Here is a 22,504-nt window from a genome sequence, read left to right on the forward strand (position 1 = left end):
GCTATGCCAAAATTTTTCAGCCCAGGAAACAATTCTCAAACTGAAGTATTTTTTAAAAAGTTTACCCTTTTTAAAATATTTATTATGATTTTAAAATAATCGTATAGCCAATCTCTTGGTCGAGATGGTATGGCTTATTGTGGTTGTACTTCATGAGAATCGGATCTGAGACAAATCGGACTGCGTTGGATCCGATCCGTTTAATGGCCCCTTACGTCGGTTTTGGTACCCACGGATTTGATCCCGCGTAAAGCTGGCGCAGCGATAAAAAATTTAGCCGTCAGTGTGGAAAAAGTTAGCGTTGGCTTCAGCCACAACCCTAATTTCCATCGAAGCCAGCGGCGGGAAGAAGATCAGCACACCTTCTCTGACTAGCAATGGAGCCGAGCGTGGCGTTCGCCGCCGACAGCCCGCCGTTGTCCGTCATCGCCGCTGCGAGAGTCGCCGGCGTCGCTCTCTCAACGGACCCCTCCCTCCCTTCCGGCTCCGACCCCGTCCTCCGCCTCGCGTCCGGGTAAGAACTCTACCTCCCTCCTGCTGCTCTGTGGTTCTTGGACGGTGTCATGCTTAGGATCCCTTCGGCGAATGCGGAAAATCTTGTTGATTCCGATTCTCTACTGTGTACAGTCTAATTATTGGCGTGCAAATGAAGTCTATCAAACATAGATCTTGTCGTCTGCGGATAAACTTTGCCGTCGAAGAATGCGGCGATTCTATTTTCTGTTCCTGCTAGATCTCTGTATAGAAAACACTGTAATTTTGATTTTGCTTGACGGTTTTTGCTGGTCATTGAGTGTATAGGTTATGTTCCTACGGAATTTTTTATTTTTCTTACTCAACGGGTATGCGTGTTACCGAATCCCAATTCTTTTGGCTTCCTTTGCGGATTCTCTAATCTCACCTTTTCTTTCTTTCTTTCTTTTTTTCTTTTCTGCTCTTCTCTGCTGGTCTTGGGTGGAAATACCAATTGAATCATTGTGATCTTTAAATAAAAAAAATACAAAACAAGAAAATTATTATTTATTAAAATTAGCGACATTACTATTAAATTATGCATTCACTTTAATAAAAACATAATTATTAATTTAAGAATATTGTGAGTTACTAAATCTTAAAACTTTATTTATAAATTTTAATAGTTGCATATTCGTATCATAAGATTCAATTTTTATAAATTATAGGATATCTGACTTTGCAACCCCTTTTATGATCCTAGGTAGGTAAGCGAGTTTGATATTTGATAACTTCTGCTTTTGGATATCTTTGGTTTCTAAGTCACTTTATATACCTAACTTTTTATGGTTTGCTTGATGATACAGAGAGACCTTGCAGGGTACTAACTCTCTCCTGCGCTATATTGGGCAATTTGCAGCTCTTCCTAATTTCTTTGGGCAGGATGCATTTGAAGAAGAGCAGGTATTAACACCATGGCTTAGTGTTTGCTTTTGAGGTATTTTTGCTTCTTGGATCACTGAAGATGCATGACCAACTGTCCATGGGGGTTTTTGACAGATTAATAAATGGCTCGAGTTTTCTTCAACCTTTCTATCAGGCTCTGAATTTGAGAATGCTTGTGCGCATGTTGATGGACATCTAACTTTCCGAACCTTGTTGGTCGGTTTTAATTTGTCCATTGCTGACATTGCAATATGGTCTGCTCTTGCAGGTAGTATCTTAACTTCCGCTACTTGTTCTATTTTTTCATGTGTATGCCTTATATTTCACGGACAACCTTTCTGCTTGCAGTGGTAAGGCTGCATATATTGACCCTTCTGATGGTCTGCATTAGCATGAGCCTTGTGCATGATGCTGCTTTTTCTTTTTTATACATCTTATATTTCTAATATTAGTCTATTATTGGATTCTTATTGATATTTTTTATATCATGATACTACCTCCTATCACCATAGGCACTGGGCAGAGGTGGGAAAGCCTTAGAAAATCTAAAAGGTATCAAAATTTAGTTCGTTGGTTCAATTCCATATTAACAGAACATGGAGATGCTCTGAATGAAGTCACTGCTGCATATGTTGGGAAAAGAGGATTAGGTAAGTTTCCTGCAGGTAACACTAAGGGAATAGTAAGCAGTGGCAGTTCCAATGAAACAAATGTGCGGTCTCTGCCAAAGGAAACTGCTGGTGGCTTTGAAGTAGATCTTCCTGGTGCAAAAGTTGGGGATGTGTGCTTGCGGTTTGCCCCAGAGCCTAGTGGGTATCTCCACATTGGGCACTCAAAGGCAGCTCTGCTGAACAAGTACTTTGCCGAGAGATACCAAGGACGGCTAATAATTCGCTTTGATGACACAAACCCATCAAAAGAAAGTAATGAGTTTGTTGATAATGTGCTGAAAGACATTGAGACATTGGGCATCAAGTTTGAAAAGGTTACTTACACATCAGATTACTTTGAGGATTTGATGAAAATGGCTGAAAAGTTGATATTGGAAGGAAAAGCTTATGTTGATGATACACCAAGGGAGCAGATGCAAAAGGAGAGGATGGATGGGATTGAGTCAAGATGTCGGAACAACTCTGTTGATGTGAATCTTGCATTGTGGAAAGAGATGATTGCCGGGTCTGAGAGAGGTCTGCAATGTTGTGTAAGGGGTAAGCTGGACATGCAGGATCCTAACAAGTCCCTTCGAGATCCTGTTTATTATCGCTGCAACCTGGTTTCTCACCATCGTATCGGGTCTAAGTATAAGGTCTATCCGACATATGACTTTGCTTGTCCATATGTTGATTCTATTGAGGGCATTACTCATGCTCTTCGATCAAGTGAATATCATGATCGCAATGCACAGTATTACCGTATTCTTGAGGATATGGGCGTGCGAAATGTCCAAATATATGAGTTTAGCCGATTGAATATGGTATATACACTTCTTAGCAAGAGAAAACTTCTTTGGTTTGTCCAAAATGGTAAAGTCGATGGATGGGATGATCCTCGCTTCCCAACCATCCAGGGCATTGTACGTAGAGGCTTGAAGGTTGAGGCACTAGTACAATTCATTCTTCAACAGGTCAGTTGCATCATAATTCCCTTAACCTGTTGTCCTATGAAACATATTGATTTCATTATTTATGCTTAGCATTTCCTTTTGTGCAGGGTGCTTCTAAGAACCTGAACCTAATGGAATGGGACAAATTGTGGACCATCAATAAGAAGATAATTGATCCCATATGTCCAAGGCATACAGCTGTCCTTGAGGAACGATGTGTAATATTAATCCTTGAAAATGGGCCCGAGAAGCCCTTTGTTAGGATTGTGCCTAGGCATAAGAAATATGAACCTGCTGGCCAAAAGGCTACAACGTATACAAAGAGAATATGGTTAGACTATGCTGATGCTTCATCAATTACAGAGGGTGAAGAGGTCACATTAATGGACTGGGGAAATGCTATTGTAAAAGAAATCAAGAAAGAAGATGGAATTATAACCCAATTGGTTGGTGTTCTCCATCCTGAAGGTTCTGTTAAAGCAACAAAATTGAAGCTTACATGGCTTCCTGAAATTGAGGAGTTGGTTCATCTTGCACTGGTTGAATTTGACTACCTAATAAAGAAGAAGAAGGTAAGTTGCTACTGTTTCCAAGTTAACATGCTTGAAATTTTTCTTTTTGTGACTATTTGTTCATTTATCATCATACTTAGTTTCGTCATACCTAGAAGAAGGTCAATATTTCCTCTCATCTATATCTTCTGATATATTACCGAGTTATTCATTTAGTAACCACAAGATCAATTGCTTCCCATTCTGGGTAAGCATGTTTTCTATAAGATGCCACTGAAATTTCCACTTGACATAGTGACCTTTTTTATATGATTTCATCATGTGTATCAGGCAATTCCAAACTCTTGTTATTTATGAGTTCACTTGGCAGTCTATGCATATAATTAGGTTGGGAACTGAAATTTAATGTTCTTAAAGTGAGTTCTATATAATCAATTCAAAGGGAGAGAACTGCATGCTAAGAATTCAAAGATCCTCCCTGTTTTTTTGTAGAATTAGAAAATCGGTATCTTTCCAGCATCTGAAGTATAGTAGAACAGTAAGTATTTTGTTTGTAAATGCATTTTATATTTAATTATGTGATCGAACATGAGAAAGAAACTATACAAACACTGAATAATCTTAAAGGGGTATTGTCTATTAATAGAACTTGGGAAGTGAACCAGTGTTTTTCTGATGGGAGAGTGGTGGCCTTTTAAATATTTGGAAATTGATCTTAACCTGTCAAAAAAGATTGTAGTTTTGAAGAGCGGTTCATACGTCCACTTATGCGCCCGCATCTGCAGGTGCAGTCGATGGCTTACACTCCATTACCTATATGTGGTGCCAGTGGGTGGTTGCCCTCATTTGCCTACATATGTTGGGTTCTATTCATCTACTCTGCTAGTTGTATCTTTTATTTTTAAACAGAAAACCTTCAAAAATAGGTTGATGCTTCCATGAGAAAAGAAATATAATTGAAGTCGACGAATATTTTACCAACTGGTCGTGGTCATTGTTCATGTTACAAAAAAAAGAATTGTAAATAGACCTTGTTGTTTTAACATCCTAATGCCTGTGGAGTATGATATTTTTCTTGTGGCATTTGAAAAACTGTTGATTGATTTGGTGGAACTACAGCTTGAAGAAGGGGAAGACTTTCTTGATAACTTAAATCCTTGCACAAGATGGGAAATCCCAGCCCTGGGTGATGCCAACATGCGGAACCTGAAACAGGGTGAGGTAATACAGCTTGAAAGGAAAGGCTACTACAGATGCGATGTGCCATTCTTAAGGCCTTCAAAGCCGATTGTGCTGTTTGCGATCCCAGATGGAAGGCAGCAGGCATCCTAAACTCACAGCCACCGAAGCAGCTATTGGTCCAATTTATGCCCGTGTTTGAATTTGGATCAGTATTTTTGTTTATGGTTCGTTTGGACATCAGGAATGAGACTTCCTCTCCTTTACATACCATTTTGGGCTTATCCAATGCAAAAGTTGATGACTGAAACAATCCTTAAGATCTTTGAAAATCCATACTTACACAAGTGATGTGTACTGAGAAAAATGTGAAGTCCCAGCGTGCTTGCTGTAGTTGATCATGATATCCTGCATGAGTTGGATAAAAATATCTCATACAGCCGGAATAAAAACTTCATCAACAACATTTCTGCATGGGAAATGTTATATAGCTCTGTTACTCACTTGACATCTTTATAGATACATTTTGGATGCTACGACCACAAATCCATGGTATTTGCGAACAGTTCATTTGTCAACTCCCATTCTATTAAGATTCTTAGTCACTTGCAGATGTCTTGCATAAAAGAGCAGCTATTTTCCTAACTTCTCACTGAAACTTCTACAATGTTCTTACACAAGTAAAACAACCACCATTAGTAGCAATTACAAACTTCCCCATTCCACTTCATCAAAGTGGGCAAATGTTATTCAGATCTTTTAAAGAGAATTAATTATTGTAGTAATAATTTCAGATGGAGATTATTTTGACTTTTTTAAACAGGGTTACTCGATTCTTTTTGTAATAAAATAATCAAACAACTTAATTGTTCTACAATGAGAAAATACTTTCTACAAGCATTTGCCAACAGCTCATTCCCTTGATATAATCAAATTCTCCTTTCAACATTATATAATTAATTTATCATAAAAATCATCATTGTTATTTATTTTTAAATTTAAATATAATTTTGAAGTGGGACAAAAAAGGAAGAGGGCAAAATAGAAATTACAAACTAATTAATTATATAGATTTTTTATTGCGAGGAATCCTTATCCCTCCTTCCGTCATCCTCCTTAGTTTGTAATAGATTTTTTATTACAAACTAATTAATTATATAGAAATTAGGGTTTTCGTCATCCTCCTTTCGAGCTAGACATTTTTAGTATCATGGTTCTTAGACTTAAAAAATTTACATTGAAATTCATATAATTATGAAAATAATCATTTAACCTCATTTATCCTAACGTCATCGGTTTTATGGAAGATACAATATGTGGCATCGTGGATGGTGGTTGTGGTGGTAGTCGATGGCAATGAAGCGATGGTTGGCCTTGTCGATGTCAATCCGAATATCGACGACGAGGAGAAAGATGAGGCATTTACGTCAGCATCGAAGAAGAAAGAGGAGAAAGGTTAGGCATTTGCATCGATACCACACCACTTTACCTTCTTTTGCTCCTCTGAGGCCACTCTGCATTTGCGTCAATGCCGGAGGAGGAAGAGGAGGCATGTGAGGCATCTGTGTCACTGACAACGATGAGGGAGAAGGAAGATGAGGTATTTGTATAACACCATGCTCAAATCCTCAGACTGTCACTTCGTCTAGTAGCATAACGGATTCGAGAAAGGGATGATGGGCGACAAGAAGGAGAGAGGTTGTGAGCGAGGTCGATGAAGAGGAATACTTGCTTCGAGTTCTCAGGCTTTAGCCAACGCACGAACGATGCATACGTCTTGGCCATAGAGGCATGGTCGCTAACTTGCTTCTGGAACAACTCCACCCGCAATTAGAGGGGATACAATCGGACGAAAAATGGAGGCCTGAATAGTACAAATCTGATGATGGCAGAGACAACAAACCCTTATCCTCCTTCTCGCTCACCTTTGATACCGTGGTGGTGGGGGAGAATATCAGAAAGATGGCGATGACTGATACAACGAGTGAGATAACGAAGAAACGATGGGATCATTACGATTAGCCTTTGAATCGTGAGAATTGTCATTTTGGCTAGGGTTTTGAGATTCATCGTTCATATCCACTCTACCTCACTTGCCTCGTCTTCCTTCTCCCTTCTTGTTGTTGGCAATGTCTCACCTACCTCTTCTTCCTCCTTCGGCTTTGACACAAATGCAGAACAATTTCATAAGAGGTAGAGTGGTGTAACTCCAACGTAGATACCTTCCCTCGTCTTCTTTCTCCTCTTCCTTCTTGTCATCGATATTTGAATCGACATTGACAAGGTCGACAACCACGTCATCGTCGATCACCACTATAATAGTCACCCACGAATTCGTCATCATCGTTAAAATTATCTTTTTACTCATTTTATGATAAATAAAATTAAATATTTTATTTTTATAATTATAAAAAAAATAATATAAAATTTTTAAATCTAGAATAAAATAGGTGTAAGCTGTCGGGGGTAATGTGTAACTCCTCCCGATAGAGTGACGTGAGAACAAAATGCTGGCGAGCAGCGCTCCTCCTCCTCCCCTTCTTCAGATGGACCTCCCCTTCTCCTCTCTCCAAAGCCCTTTACTTCCTCCTCTTCTTTCTCCGACTCGGCGCCTCCTCGCCCTCCGCTGCTGATGTGGCTTCTCCTTCGAACACGCCCCCTCAAGGGGAGAGGGATGCGTCGCCGGTGGTGGCTCCGGCGTCTGGCTGCCGCGGCTACTAGCGCATCCCTATGGAGACGGCCGGCGCTTACCGCCTGGTAGACAGAGAGACTGGGGAGAAGTTCATCGTCTGGGAAGGCTCCGATGACAACAACGATGCCGACACCCCCATCCCCTCTGCGGAGGTCCTCTCTTGGAAACCCCCTGTCGCCGACGATCGACAGGAAAGTGAGAAATCCTTGTCCTCTCCCCCGCTTGTAACCTTCGTGGATTACAATTCCATTCATGAGGCAGAAACCCAACCTCACGTTCTAAAGAACGCGGTAATGAGTTGGTAAAAAACCCAACATGTGATTTAATTTTTCCTTTTGTTGAGACATACACATTGTTGAGCTGGTCATGATTGGTGAGGACAGGTTGATGGTTGCTGCTTCTTCATTAAGAGCTGGTCTTCATACTATGAGATGTTTTATCCTGATTCTTTCTTATCAATCGTCTTCTAAGGTTGCAGAGGTTTTTTTTTACCGCAGAAGTTGATGTGAGTCGGCTTGCATTACCGCTCGGTACGCAGTCCGATAGAAGACCAATATAGGCGGTACATTGGTATATCTTTATATATCATGTGTCTGGTATCTTTGATACAACTCAGTATGTACTGTACCAACAGCTGATCGGCACACTGGTATGGACCTGTAAGATGAACCATAGATGTGAATGAAGAGAGTTGCGCCTGCTGGTGGATCTCTTCGAAGTTTCAGAAGGCTGAAAGGCACAGAATCTGAAATCCTTGATAAAGGAAACCTCCAAAAATTATATGGAAGATTCTCAAATTGGAAGTGCCACGATTGCTGGAGATTCATCTTCAAGTGATGCCAATCGAATAGATTCATTTGGTTCTGGCAGAGCACAGGGTGACTCTCCTCAGGATTCATATTTGAAGGACAATTCAGCAGTGAATGAAGAGATTGAAGCCACAAATTCTTTGCGCTTGAATTCTAGAGAAGATGATTATGCTTCATTTCTAGACAGATCTGTTCCAAGGAATGCTTCCTTCATGGGATGGGGAGGTGCTGCTTAGCTGGCCAGTCGAAGCAGCACAGTAAAATGGCTACTGATGCTGGATTTTTTAGCAGGAAATCTTTCAAAGATGTCGATTGCACAGATGACATGGTCGGTGCTTTGAGGGGCCTGATGTTCCTTCGCCCTTCACATATTCAGGTGTTTCTTAGTTTCAGTTTCTTAGTTTCGGCTGAGAAAATTTGCTTTACTTTTTCTTCTGGTCTATACCGGAAGTCTCACACTATATGATAACCTCTGATCATGTTTGATAGGATGAACCCCTTATAAGCTTGCTTAGTTTCTATGATCTCAGAGAATCATGTTGCTGTCAAATCTAGTAAATTTGATCGAAGATAAATTTTATGGGTTTCCTCTCATGCAAACATTATATAAATTCTGTTCAGCCAAATTCTCATATTAGATCCTTGGCTTGCTTCTGAATCTGTCCACAATTATGTCAATGAAATTATCCAAATTGATCACTGGTTTGATTTGGGAATAAAGTGGCTTGTGGAAACTCAAGTAGCACTTTTATGTATTTTTGAATACTGCAGGCAATGGCATATTGACCTATTATAGAAGGAAAGACTTGTGTTATTGCTGATCAGAGTGGATCTGGTAAGACATTGGATTATCTTGCTCCAACTATATAATGCTTAAGACAGGAAGAGATACTAGGGCTTGGTAAAGCATCATCAAGGAGCCCAAGAGTGATAATATTGGTTCCTACTGCTGAATTGGCTTCACAGGTTGGTGTTTGATGTCACCATCACCATCTTTTTCTCTCTTTATCGTTTTTTCTCTCTGAGCCACCAATAGTTGAACTTGATCTATACCATTTAGTTTTGATGGTTTGGTTAAAGGTGGCTAGTTTGCTGTAATTAATTAACCAACTGTGAATGCAGAATTTTGGCTTAATCTCTGGTCATTATTGTTTATAGGTGAAATATCAAGTGATAATTGGCAGTTTGAGAAACCAAATAAGTGACTATTGACATGTTTAAGAAAAACACGGATGAATGCCTTTACAACAGTATCATAAGCTACCAAACACGACATCATTGATCAATCTGTCTGTATTATTTGACATTAATGAGAAAGAATTTATTGTGTTTTGTTTAGTTTTAAAAGCACAAATAAAGTTAGAAACCAATTATTGGTCATAGACATGCAGTATCATCCCTTTGCATGCTCTTGGGATATAGCCAGATAAATAATTCTGTACAGAAAGGGTATGTATAACACTGTACAGATCACTTTTATGTTCTCCTTACTCTTTCTGACACAGGGAATGAAATCAATCTAAATTAAAGTTGCCAAACTCACAAAATTTGTTAAATGAGAAATCTAGTGGACCTACATTGAAATGGAAACCGACAGCTTGTCCCTTTGTTGTTACAGGATAAATATCTTGCCGCTCTGTCCTTCAATTAGATGAATGATGGCCATTGCCTGTAGCAATTAACTTGATTTGGAACTTTTAGTGACCTACATTTTCACTTGCAAGTTCTTGTTGACTACAGTGGTGCTGATGGGGAGGAGAAGAATCCAGATACTGCTTTGAAAAATAAGAAATATGTTCTTCTGCAGCTTTTAGAAGAATTGCCAGTTCCTAAAACAATTGTTTTCTGCAATAAGGTAACGTTGAATTTTTAAATTTATGTTTTGACTAATTAGAAACATGGAAGTTATAAAAATAAAACAGAATGAGTAATGTAATCATGCTGACTGGACATTATTGCTTTCTTACTTCGGCAAATTTAAAGATCCATCTTAAAAGAATGTGTCTTAGCCGAGGAGCCCTTCATATGTTGACTTCAAGTTGGCAGCATCTTTTGTAATAGTAGGCAATCATTCCTCGAGTTCTGCCGATTGCATCCAACTGGGTGTCTCCTTTTTATGTTAAGCAGTTACCTTGTTTTGTTCCACAGATTGAAATTTGCAGAAAGGTCAAGAATGTGTTGAATCACTCCGGCAGGAAAGGATCTCAAATCAAAGTCTTGCCATTCCATGCCGCTATAGCACAGGAAGTACTCTTATCAAACATGAGGGTTTCTTAACTCATGTTCAAAAGATTAAATGTTTCTGATCTGCACTGACAGGTAACACAAATGTGGCAAATATTGTATTCATTGTCTCAAAATTATCTATGTAGCTTGTTTTAGAAAACATGAAAATTAGAAAACACATCTGATTTGCTAACGCATGTGACATGTTTAGTTTCATAATCCTCGGATTCTGGGAGCCTGCTCCAAATCTAGCAAAGTGTGTAGCGAAAAAGAGTTGCTCAATAAGCTATAATGATGGTGTTTAGATAGCAGTTTAGCTGGTTTAACTTTTATCACATGTCCTTTACTCTTGTAAGTAATATACTGTCATGGCTTCCGGCTAATGAACATTTTACCGTAGCTCATTTGAGTTGTCTTACTTTGATTGTGGTGAAATAACCAATTGCAGGAAAAGGCATGGCTGACAAACTGATATTGCATGCTGAATTAGGTATAATAGCATAGTTTTTTTAAGATCATACACATTAATTAATGATATATTGAAATCCTTGGTTACAATTATCTTCATCATGCCCTCTGCCTTTTTCTTTTTTTTTATCTTCCTATGCTTGTGTTGAATAAAAAAGAAAGAAAACCAAGAATCTGGGTTCGGTAGGTAATGACAAGGCAATTAGTCCTTTTTTCCTCACTGATATTGATGATCTTTCGACAGGGCATCACGGGGCATAGACTTTGCAGGTGTGGACCATGTGTTACTATTTGACTTCCCTCGTGACCCTATCGAGTATGTCTGTCATGTTGGAAGGACAGCTCAGGGCGCCGGAGGCAACGGCACGGCCTACGACAAAGCAGGTCTCCTTGGCCAGGAGGATTATGGAAAGGAACAAGAAAGGCCATCCATGCCATAGGTGACTGCTGCTTCTCTCTTCTCCAAACTGATGATCCTCTCTATCTTATACCACAGATGCTGACCGATGCTCCTGTTTCTTGTTTCAATAGCGAGATGACAAAGAGAAACTGTCAAGAGCAACACCGTACCACCGAAAACCTGATTGGTTGAGGTAATCTTTCTGAAATCATCTTTTATGCTTCAGTTCATCCTAAATTCTCATAAAATTTTCCATATCATACTCCGAACTTACAAATAGCTGATTCTTGGACACTAGAACACCGGCTTTCTTTCTATCTGCTGGTTGTGGGATTGGAGAACTAGGAGCAAATAAAGTGGTCGACACATCTCCAAGCTGTATCTTCATTTCACAGCTTTTCATTGTCATGAAAGATTTTGGCACATATCAACCTTATCTATTTTACATTGTTTTTATCTACACATCATCTCTCTGATCCGATGGATCATTGAAACATTCCATATCCCTACAAGTGTAAATTATCAACTACATCAACAAGTACTAGGATCAAATGGTTCTTGTATGGACATCAAGATCCTCACAAGTGTCAATTATCAATTACAATCGATTTACATTCAATATTATTTGTGAATGATCATCAATAAATTCTGAAAGAATTTATTCCTTAATCATGCTTGATGTGATGTCTTTCCATTGATTGGATATGGTCTAATCCAATATGTTCATGAACAATTCGCTTCAATTACCAGCTCTCATATTCATCCAACTTCTCTCGGAGAACATGATATCAAAAACCAAAAACACTGTGAGTTTAGCATTGCTCGAAAAAGTCAACGTTACAAATTCTTACGGAGGCGTTTGATACGAAAATTATTTACTTTAATACATATGATAGCATAGTTTGTAAAAAAAAAAAAAATATTAATAACAATTAAGTCATATGGACATCAATCCAAAATAGTAAATTAGAAAAATATTTCTTTCAATTAAATCTATTATAAAATTTCAATTTGGCTACAAGAATCAATGTTAATGATCGTTTTGGGATCTAACTAAATCGTCAAAGGGATCACATTGAGAATCCCACTCAATCTTGTTTTTTGTATAGATCAACCACTAAACAAATACCTGAGTCGTTTTTTAATTGATCTTGTCATCATCCACATCTCTTACTTCAATGTCTCATGACTTGGTGCTTGGGAATAGGGGTGATCGTGACTTGGAAACTATCGATTTTGATTTTCAAATCATTTGTTTTGATTTTCAAATCATTTGTTTTGATTTTTCAAACTAAAAATCGGAACTAAACTACACAGGTTCAGATTCTGGAAGTGAACCAGAACAGTTTATTCCGATTCGAGCAGTTCCGATTTTGGTTCGAATCATCAAATTTTTTTATTAAAAATAATTTTAAAATATAAAAATATATATATTTATAATTTTATTTTAAAAAAAAATAAATATATAACTATAATGAGTGTAGTAACATACAAAAAAAATTATATGAAATTATAAAACTATAAAAATTATAATCAAATAAATGACATTATAAAGATTCAAAATAAGGTTTCTTTAATTTAAAAGCAACACTTTAATCATTATAACATGAGCACTCTTTTTGTGTTATATATATATATATATATATATATATATATATATATAATTTACTCTATTTAACCGGATTTTTCAAAAATTAAGTGCCAAATCGAAATCGACTAAAAATGATTTGATTCCATTCGAAATCAATGAACTATCGGGACGGTTCGATTCCGGTTTCAGGTCACCCCTACTTGTTGTCGGTGAACAAACGTGTTGTGGCTGGTGAGTCAGCATGACTTGGTCCACGGGTCGATATCGGGAGTTTTTTTGTCTGCCGAGGTCGACCGGGCCCTTGCGACGATGTCTTGATCGGTGTCTCTCGGTCCGGGTACCGGTTGATGGCTTGCCTTGGGGACTTCGGTCGACGACTTCCGAGGTCAGAACGCTTGCGGGTCGTAGGTGGCTGCTTTCCTGCAAAAATGACCTTCGTCGGGTGATTTTCGATTTTAGCCCCTCCGGCGAGCAAGTCAGTTGTAGGTCAAATTGTTTCTCTCCTTTGAGCGGATGCCGACCATGGGCTTTTATACTTTTGTATGAGGGTCGGTTGCACGCGGGTTCGATGTGGCCCATGATCTTCGAGAGTTGAGACGACACTTCTAACCGACCGTCGTCTCGAGACGCACGGAGCGACGTCATACGGCACCACCCCAAGTTCTCGGGACGGGACACGTCGAACCTGTGTCTCGATACGGATTTTGACTTGCGTGTGGAGATGTTCCCCTTATTGATTCTCGAGCTGGCATTGTGGCACGTGAGTCAAACAATATCTTGCTATGGATTCGTGTATGACATTAACTGTGACGTGTGTTGGGTTCAAAATATTTCTTATCGCTTGTGATCGAAGCTGTGACGCACGGATCGTCGCATTCACACACGCCTCCATGTCGACTTGGAAACCACACCCTTCGAACGCCGAATCCAACGCCACCCATCACTGCTACTCGTTCATGGTGGCGTGCTAGTCGTTCACGTCGCACTCACCATTAATTTGAGTCGCATAGGCAATTAACTTGGCTCTTGACGTGGGCACTCACCATTCGTCATATTGCTTTTGTACGATATATTTTATTCCTTTGAAGAAAGTGTTTTAGTACGATCTTCATCGATTATTGAATGTCAATTATTAGTCAAAACTTTTAATTTATCTAAATATCATTAAAAATTCCTCTATCATGATGCTTAATCTTAAGGATATAGTAGATATTTTAATCTATTAAACCTCATATAAGTCTATTATTATTATTATTATTATCATTATTATTATTGTTGTTGTTGTTGTTGTTGATATTGAGTGAGTAACGTGGAAGATTGCATGTGAAAGGTGAGTGGGGTCAGAAGAAGCCCCATTCAATCCACATTTGTCTTGCTTGTTGCGATCGACTTGCGGAGCTCTCCAAAGTTCAATGCAACCAAATGCTTATGCAGTTGAATGATCAGTCTCCATCGTCTGAAAGGGAGGAAGAACATTTGTCAGTGTTAGGTAAGAGTAGTTGATGCGTCACAATGATAACCATACTTTTCAAATGTTCTGATATGATTCGAGCATGATTCATTTAGGATCCGAACTTGAATCCGATAAGAACCTAAGGATGACCAAGCGGAAGATAATCTTCGCTCTCAAATAAGTTATTGCATCATACGTCAGATATGAACGAGTTACTAGTTAAGGATAGAAGATCCACGTTGGATCTAATAAATTTATTGATCTATCTAACTTTAGCAATTCCATATTCTATCATAGAGTTGGATCGAATCACGTAAATGAACTCTCCCCGGAAGTCGTCGACATACTTGGAGGCATTGGTCATCACCTGCATGGCTTACGTACATCTTACGTACGACACCATGCGTGCGAGTGGGAACAGGAATAAAGACAACTCTATTTTCTACCTCGGTATATAATATTACTCGCATCATTTCAAGCTGTATTCTCCAAATTAATGTAGTGTGTAGAAGATAAACACTGCCATCGAGTATCACGTCAAATTGTATTCTCCAAATTGATATAGTATCTAGAAGATAAACACCTCTCTCTCTCTCTCTCTCTCTTTGAAGAATTCAATGGATATATGGAATGTTAATGGCGAATCTGTGTTGTTGCACATCATGGTGAAGTATGAACAGAGAGAGAGAGAGAGAGAGAGAGAGAGAGAGAGAGAGAGGAGATTCTCTTTGTAACAGTTTGACCTAACCTTAATAAAGACGAGTGGAGCAGTGTGTTGACGATTCAGAGAGGGTAGGCGTGAAGGCCCACACAAGTAAGCATGCTTTTAAGGGCATGGTTTACAAAGCTAACTCTCATTAATTTCATGTGCTCCATCGTTGTCTTCCAAGTCATGCTCACGGATAGGGTTTTCGCGCATGCGCGAAAGAATTTTGTACTCCTCTGAACTGCAGAGTTGCAGTCTTCGATTAAGACAGCTTTAAGATTTCTTCTCTGTAGATTCGGGAACAAAAAGTCTATGCAGTGGACACAAATCTTGCATGCATAATTCAACATCGCATGTAGATCGTGTACATATATCTATTTTGTTGCTTGAAGAATCGATAAGAAAGCATCGATGATGTTGTGGCACAGATGAGTTCAGAATGAAGTCTTATGACACTTGTTCTTCAAGCTCTTTTGTTTAGTGCCACGTCAAAGCGTAAGAAAAGATTTAAATCGATTTATAAGAACTTATAACTATCATTAACTTGGACTTAAACATTTGACTGGCAATTCGGCTTATCAAGAATTCCAAAGAGTGGGTGATGATAGCAGATAAGATTTCTTGTACGAGAAAATCTCGCTACTTTGTTAATCATAACTTCTATAAATAGGAAGAACATATCAATTATTTTCATAAAATATATCTTCCATCAATAAAATCTTGTTGTGCTTCGCCAAGACCGGTTCTTCTTCCGTCCCTTCACCTGTAGATTATTCTATGTATTCTCAAACCTTAAATATTATCGTCGTCAAACTACAAGATGGAACACACCTCAACAACTATGCATTCAATACAAGAAAGAACTTATCCTCTCTCTCTCTCTCTACAGGTTGAGATAAAAGACGGCAAAACCCAAAGTGGCAGACGACCCGGCGACGGAGGAGGAACTGTACGTATAAGATGCGAGTCAGATTCCTTGCTTACAGCGCCGAAAAAGTTATCAGATGAAAGCACCGTCTGCTCCACTGCCAATCAAGTCTTCACCTCAATTCTTGCCCATAAAATATTACGCCCAAACGGCGTTGACCGGATGCAGCTCCATTGATGTACAGAAATCAAAAAGTCGTCTCTGACTTATTCTGTCTCTCTCTTCTTTAACTCCCAAAGTATCTCGAGTGCGTGCGAACGGCTGTAACCCTCCCCCACCCTGTCTCGCTTATCATCATCTTTGGTATCTTGTGTGTTTGGAGAAGTTCTGCTTCGACGGTTGACCGGAGTTCAAGCACGCCTAAGCTGAAGGATGATTGCGTTGGGTACTCTTTGACTTCCATCTTGTTGTCCCCACCATGCACGTAGCGGGCTTCGCGCAGAGAATGAACGTGATCGAGAGCAGATACCTTGATCATCCTTCGGTTGCCAAAAGTCTTCCTTCGGAACCCACAGCGGGTGATGCCACTCGGAGGATAAAAGTCGTCAGTTGGACCCACGGTGGTTCCCACGTGAGAATGCGGATATTTGGGTGGGTCCCTTGATGATTGTGACCAGTTACCTTCTTTTCGTGGGATGCTGACGTCACATGACAATCGGTATCTCAGGGTTTTTTTTTGTCTGATTCGGAGGCCACACGATACATTATCTTAAGCGAAATCATGTGCGGTTCGTTGCACATGATTTTTCCTCTGGAGAGTCGGGACTTATCTGTCCTACATATTTGTTCCATTGGAATAATTTCTTTCTTCGTTTTCTTCTCTCAGGAAGTTTTGAAGATTATCATCCTCTTGGACTACTCCCGCAAACAAACTGTTCATTGTTCTGCTTCCCGCAAACACACTTGTTATACATGAACAAACTAAATAATTGAAGGATATATATACTCCTAAAATTTCAAAGGGGCAAATATGTTATTTTCAAACTTCAAGAGTATAAATATGTGAATGGATCTGGATGATCCACTAACCCGACACCGCAGCAACAAAGCATGGAATCACGTTGACCAAACTATTGGATCGAATCGTAATTCTCGATCAATACGCAGATCCAATATGTTGTAGCTGATATGTTACTGCTCACATTTAGATCTGCATTTGAGTTCGTACTTCCTAATCGATGGATCCAACCCAATAGCACACCGGAAGCAATACACACTCGACTCGGTCCATGACAGATGTGTGCATGTGGTTTCTCCTGAAGAATTAGATTACAAGGAGGAGGAACATGCCAAGTTTGATACTTCAAAGGATAGGAATGAGTCCCATTGTAATGTGTTGACATACAACCTAAGGAGTGTCCAATATAATAATAGAATTTAACGTTGTCATCAGGGTTGACTTGAGCAGGAGAGGAGAACAGCAGTTCATGAACGTTGTATAGCATTATGTTGTGTGTTATGACAGCTCGTCGGAACAACTCATCACTTCTAATTAATCTTTGAGAATAAAAAATGACAGCAAAATTGATAAGGTCAACATGTAGAATTGTTGACCCACACATTTGGTTATGCTTTGCTTACACGATTGGGAATAAGAAGATTAGCAGTACGTGACATAGTAGCAGCGTTTCAAGATCATTATGTCGGCCGGGAGCAGCTGACACTTTGACTCTCACTTCGAACCGGTTGGTCTTCCATGGCGCAAAAGTCAACGGCGTGCAGTATTTCCCACGGCTGGTCAATTAAATCGAGAGAATGACAGTTGCTGAGATCATTATTGTTTTATATCAGTGATTAAATAAGGGATGTGATTCAGCCACGTCGATCGCGATCATTTTAATACATGTGATAAAAGTATTGCCATTATCATTGCAGCATGCTGTAGTACACAGAGAAGTCCGCATGCTGTGACACGTGGCACAGTGCTGTTAGCTATAAATAGCGCAGCAGCGCGTCACCAAACTGCACCAAGTCTCTCCTTCAAGAAGAAGAAGAAGAAGAAGAAGGCAGGCTTCCTTTTGAGGGACAAAAACCTGCTCTCCTCTTCCTCTCACTCCTCCTCCGCGGTGTCAATATACTTATGGCCACGACGAGTGCGTGTCCGACACCGTCGACGGTGACGTCGAATGGGTCGTGGGACGGGGACAACCCACTGCACCACGCGCTGCCGCTCATCATCCTCCAGATCTGCCTGGTGGTGGTCGTCACCCGAGCCCTCGCCTTCGTCCTCCGCCCCCTCCGCCAGCCCCGCGTCATCGCAGAGATCATCGTAAGCCCCTATCCTCCTCATCCTACTTCGTCTTCCTCAGACAATCGTCCCTTTGTTCTTTTACGAGCCCGATGATCAAGGTGGAGAGTGTTGAGAATGCTTCTCCTCTCCTCTTGTCGTGAATCCAAACCCTAATCTTAAAAGAAGATATCAGAGATCTGGACGTTCTGTGTCCCAACAGTATAATGATTTTAGAAGCTAAGAGATCTTAGACATCCACCTGTTGTTGTATCTACGGAATCCTGGTACGACTTGACTTTGGATTCCAACGTTAGTCATATGATTTGACTTTGCGTTGCGTGGCGACGTATACGAGCCAAACCTTTAGTTAAAAGACTGAAAGGCCAGTGCCGTGAAATGACAGCAACCTTTGTTGATAGGACACTTATAGCGCTGACTCCGAGGCATTGAATGCACGTCCTATTCCTTTGGTAGGATGGCACAGCGTCGCATGTCGACGATGTTGCCGACTTTGTTGCATTTATGATCGCAAGAGAACTACAGATACATAATAATATGCTTTATGTGCTAAATGGGGGACGAAATGTTTGCAGGGCGGCATACTGTTGGGGCCCTCAGCGCTGGGCCGCAGCACAAGGTTCACGGAGAACGTGTTCCCAAAGCACAGCATGACGGTGCTTGACACCCTGGCCAACATCGGCCTCATCTTCTTCCTCTTCCTGGTGGGGCTGGAGCTCGACATCCGGGCCATTCGCCGCACCGGCAAGGGCGCCCTGGCCATCGCCCTCGCCGGCATCTCCCTCCCCTTCGTCCTCGGTGTCGGGACCTCTGTCGTCCTCCGCTCCACCATCGTCAAGGGCACCCGCCAGGGCCCCTTCCTCGTCTTCATGGGTGTTGCCCTATCTATCACCGCCTTCCCTGTCCTCGCCCGTATCCTCGCCGAGCTCAAGCTCCTCACCACCGACCTGGGCCGCATGGCCATGTCCGCCGCCGCCGTCAACGACGTCGCCGCCTGGATCCTCCTCGCCCTCGCCATCGCCCTCTCCGGCAACGGCTCCCCGATCGTCTCCCTCTGGGTCCTACTCACTGGCATCGCCTTTGTCACCTGCGTCGCCGTCTTCCTCCGCCCCGTGCTCGCCTGGATGGCCCGCCGCTCCCCGGAGGGCGAGCCCGTCAAGGAGTCCTACATCTGCGCCACCCTCACTCTCGTTCTCGCCGCAGGATTCACCACCGATGCTATCGGCATCCACGCCCTTTTCGGCGCCTTTGTGGTGGGCATCGCCGTGCCCAAGGATGGGCCCTTCGCGGGGGTGCTCATCGAGAAGGTGGAGGACCTGGTGTCCGGCCTCTTCCTCCCGCTCTACTTCGTCTCCAGCGGCCTCAAGACTAACGTCGCCACCATCAAAGGCGGCCGCTCATGGGGCCTCCTTGTCCTCGTCATCACCAACGCCTGCCTCGGCAAGATCGTCGGCACCATCATCGCGTCTGTCGTCGCCAAGGTCCCCATACGCGAGGCCGTCACCCTCGGCTTCCTCATGAACACCAAGGGACTCGTCGAGCTCATCGTCCTCAACATCGGCAAGGACCGCAAGGTCTGATACGTATTCCCCTATTCACAATGTATACACCTTTCCCCCCGTCCTATCAGTATGACTTATGCCGACATTATATCGAACAGGTGCTCAACGACGAGACGTTCGCCATCATGGTGCTGATGGCTTTGTTCACCACCTTCATTACCACTCCCATCGTCATGGGCATCTACAAGCCTGCCCGGCGAGCAGCGCCCTACAGGCACCGGACGGTGGAGAGGTCAGATATGGACAGCGAGCTCCGCGTCCTTGCCTGCTTCCACGGCAGCCGCAATATCCCCACCATGGTCAACGTCATCGAGTCATCCCGCGGCACCCGCCGTCGCCGCCTTACCGTGTATGCCATGCACCTAATGGAGCTCTCGGAGCGGTCGTCAGCCATCTCCATGGTCCACAAGGCCCGCCGCAACGGCCTACCCTTCTGGAACAAGGGGGGCAACGCCGATCAGATGGTCGTGGCCTTCGAAGCGTACCGGCAGCTCAGCGCCGTCACCGTTCGCCCCATGACAGCCATATCCGACCTCGACACCATCCACGAGGACATCGTCACCAGCGCTCAGCAGAAGCGCGCCGCCCTCATCCTCCTCCCCTTCCACAAACTGCAGCAGATCGACGGCACCTTCGAATCCATAGGCCACGCATACCATCTCGTCAACCAGCGAGTCCTCCGCCACGCACCCTGCTCCGTGGCCATTCTTGTGGACCGCGGCCTCGGCGGAAGCACTAAGATCACCTCCGACGAGGTATCCTACACAGTCGCGGTCCTCTTCTTCGGCGGCCCCGACGACCCCGAGGTCCTAGCCTACGGCACGCGCATGGCGGAGCACCCGGGCGTTTCCCTCATGGTTCTCCGCTTCCTCCCGGCCGCTACAGTGGACCAGGATGAGCTTGCCAAAGATGAGGCCTGCATCTCCAACTTCAGGGCCAATTTGCCATCCTCGTCGGCATCCGATGGGTCGGTCAAGTACGAGGAGACATCGGCTTCGGACAAGGCGGGAATCATAGCGGCCATCAAGAACTTAGGCCGGTGCAACATCTTCATCGTGGGCCGCTCGCCGCCGGCGGTCGCCCTGGTCGAGAAGAGCGACTGCCCGGAGCTGGGACCCGTGGGGAGCTACCTGGCCGCCTCAGAGTTCTCGACCACAGCGTCGGTGGTTGTGATCCAGAGGTACGATCCCAAGGGGGACACGTCCACGCTGGTGGAGGAGGTAGCGGTGGTGCACGATGTGCCCGACACACCGCTGGCCTTTGCCACGCCGGAGTCTTCCCTCCATGACAAAGGAAAAGGCAGGTAGACTGGAAGTTGTGGTCAATAATACCATACCACATCAGGCGGCTTCCCTTTGGCGTTGGAGAGGGAAGCGCACCTATGGTTCCATGCTTGTCGATCTCTATTGCCGGCCTGTTAGTTCAGCCTTTTCGTCCATACATAGTGGAGTATGCGATGAGCACGGAGTGATGACGATAGTGTAATGAGGAACAGCATCAGTGTACGCAGGTAGAAGAGGATGATACATGCCAGCATCATGCTCTGCTCTCTTCACTTGTACCACAACCTCACAAAGCATCATCTTCTCATACTAGCAGAATGAGAATGTTACAGAAGTGTACCCATTGAACTTTGTCGCAAAAAGAAACCTTTGTTATATTTTGGCTATCAAGGAGGATTTCCTTCAACAAGATTTCTTTATACAATTGAAGAAATCTTATCTGGAGACATATCGAAAATATCCTTTTACGGTGATGAATAGATCTAATTATCATAATCACGATCTCGCATTGTCTAACTTGAAAGATGCAAGTAGCCATCAACATGTCATAATTCCTAAATCAAATAGTGATCGTGATCTAAGCATATATTGGTGATCTAGGACGAGAGTCTTGGCCTTTTACTCTTATGGTATGGAGCCGAGTCTCTTATAGCACGTAGAGAATGGCGAGATGCTGACTTGAAATATGTTTTTTCATATCAGCACTTAAATACCGGTTTATTTGTTTCTTTATGCCGGAAAAGAAAGAAAAACTACTTGCGCATATCTCCGGTTGTGTCGGGCAGGATTTGCCATGGACCGAACCGGCCCAAAATGGCTTTATGCTTGCATTCTTGACGCGGATTTGATGTGATGGTTCGACATTTTCGAACCAGACCGGTCGCCGAGTTGATGGGCTGAACCGACCCCGGCCATCTGTTTCAAGCAATTGATCGCCCAAACCGCCCGAGTCCTAATGAGAACACAGGTGATTATTGTAATTGTGGTCGACGAAAATGACTTAGTGATCGATGAGAACACTGGGTACTTCTTTTGCTTCTTGTAGGAGAGGAGGAGGAAGAGAATGAGAAGAAAAAATGACGACAATATGTAATGCAAAAAAAAGGACAACGTCGATGATGACGCTCTACATAAGTTGCTTGATAACTATGTTGACAAAAAATACATATAAAAAATGATAAAAAAATAGTTCAACATCAGCATCGATGCTAACGTGGATATAGATGCAGAGCCCTGCTAAGTATCTATGTCAATGTCATCGTATATATAAAGTAATGTGACCCTTATCATTTTTTCTCCATTTATCGCTTAGCATATGTAAGAGGGAAGAATGATGAGTGATACTCGACATTCTCGTATTGTTTTGCATCACTCATTATCTCCCCCCCTCCTTACGTGTGTTGATAAAAGGGGGAAGAAGGACAAGGGTCACACCACTCTTCATCT

At 42.2% G+C, this 22,504-nt stretch overlaps 2 protein-coding genes and 1 pseudogene across 2 annotated transcripts; all 3 read left to right on the top strand.

The window, feature by feature from the left end:
• Positions 1-246: 246 nt before the first annotated feature.
• Positions 247-5,039, top strand: LOC135633830 (glutamate--tRNA ligase, cytoplasmic-like). The gene is made up of 6 exons (XM_065143767.1): positions 247-514; positions 1,320-1,416; positions 1,513-1,666; positions 1,911-3,022; positions 3,109-3,573; positions 4,633-5,039. Exons 1-6 carry the CDS (start codon positions 378-380, stop codon positions 4,843-4,845), a joined length of 2,178 nt encoding a protein of 725 aa, XP_064999839.1. The 5' UTR covers positions 247-377; the 3' UTR covers positions 4,846-5,039.
• A 4,097-nt stretch (positions 5,040-9,136) lies between these two features.
• On the top strand, positions 9,137-11,331 carry LOC135632554 (DEAD-box ATP-dependent RNA helicase 50-like; annotated as a pseudogene).
• A 6,604-nt stretch (positions 11,332-17,935) lies between these two features.
• LOC103978905 (cation/H(+) antiporter 19) lies at positions 17,936-21,444 on the top strand. Its single transcript, XM_009394859.3, has 3 exons — positions 17,936-18,234; positions 18,789-19,787; positions 19,874-21,444. The coding sequence occupies exons 1-3, from the start codon at positions 18,046-18,048 to the stop codon at positions 21,080-21,082; spliced, it is 2,397 nt and encodes a 798-aa protein (XP_009393134.2). The 5' UTR covers positions 17,936-18,045; the 3' UTR covers positions 21,083-21,444.
• The last annotated feature ends 1,060 nt before the right edge of the window (positions 21,445-22,504 follow it).

Source organism: Musa acuminata, chromosome BXJ3-3, assembly GCF_036884655.1.
Source record: "Musa acuminata AAA Group cultivar baxijiao chromosome BXJ3-3, Cavendish_Baxijiao_AAA, whole genome shotgun sequence".
Taxonomy (NCBI): domain Eukaryota; kingdom Viridiplantae; phylum Streptophyta; class Magnoliopsida; order Zingiberales; family Musaceae; genus Musa; species Musa acuminata.

Coding starts and splice junctions, on each gene's coding strand:
- LOC135633830 (XM_065143767.1), top strand. CDS start 378: ATGGAGCCGAGCGTGGCGTTCGCCGCCGACAGCCCGCCGTTGTCCGTC. Junction 515..1,319: donor GTCCTCCGCCTCGCGTCCGG/GTAAGAACTCTA, acceptor TTGATGATACAG/AGAGACCTTGCAGGGTACTA. Junction 1,667..1,910: donor AATATGGTCTGCTCTTGCAG/GTAGTATCTTAA, acceptor CTATCACCATAG/GCACTGGGCAGAGGTGGGAA.
- LOC103978905 (XM_009394859.3), top strand. CDS start 18,046: ATGGCCACGACGAGTGCGTGTCCGACACCGTCGACGGTGACGTCGAAT. Junction 18,235..18,788: donor GCGTCATCGCAGAGATCATC/GTAAGCCCCTAT, acceptor AAATGTTTGCAG/GGCGGCATACTGTTGGGGCC. Junction 19,788..19,873: donor ACATCGGCAAGGACCGCAAG/GTCTGATACGTA, acceptor TATATCGAACAG/GTGCTCAACGACGAGACGTT.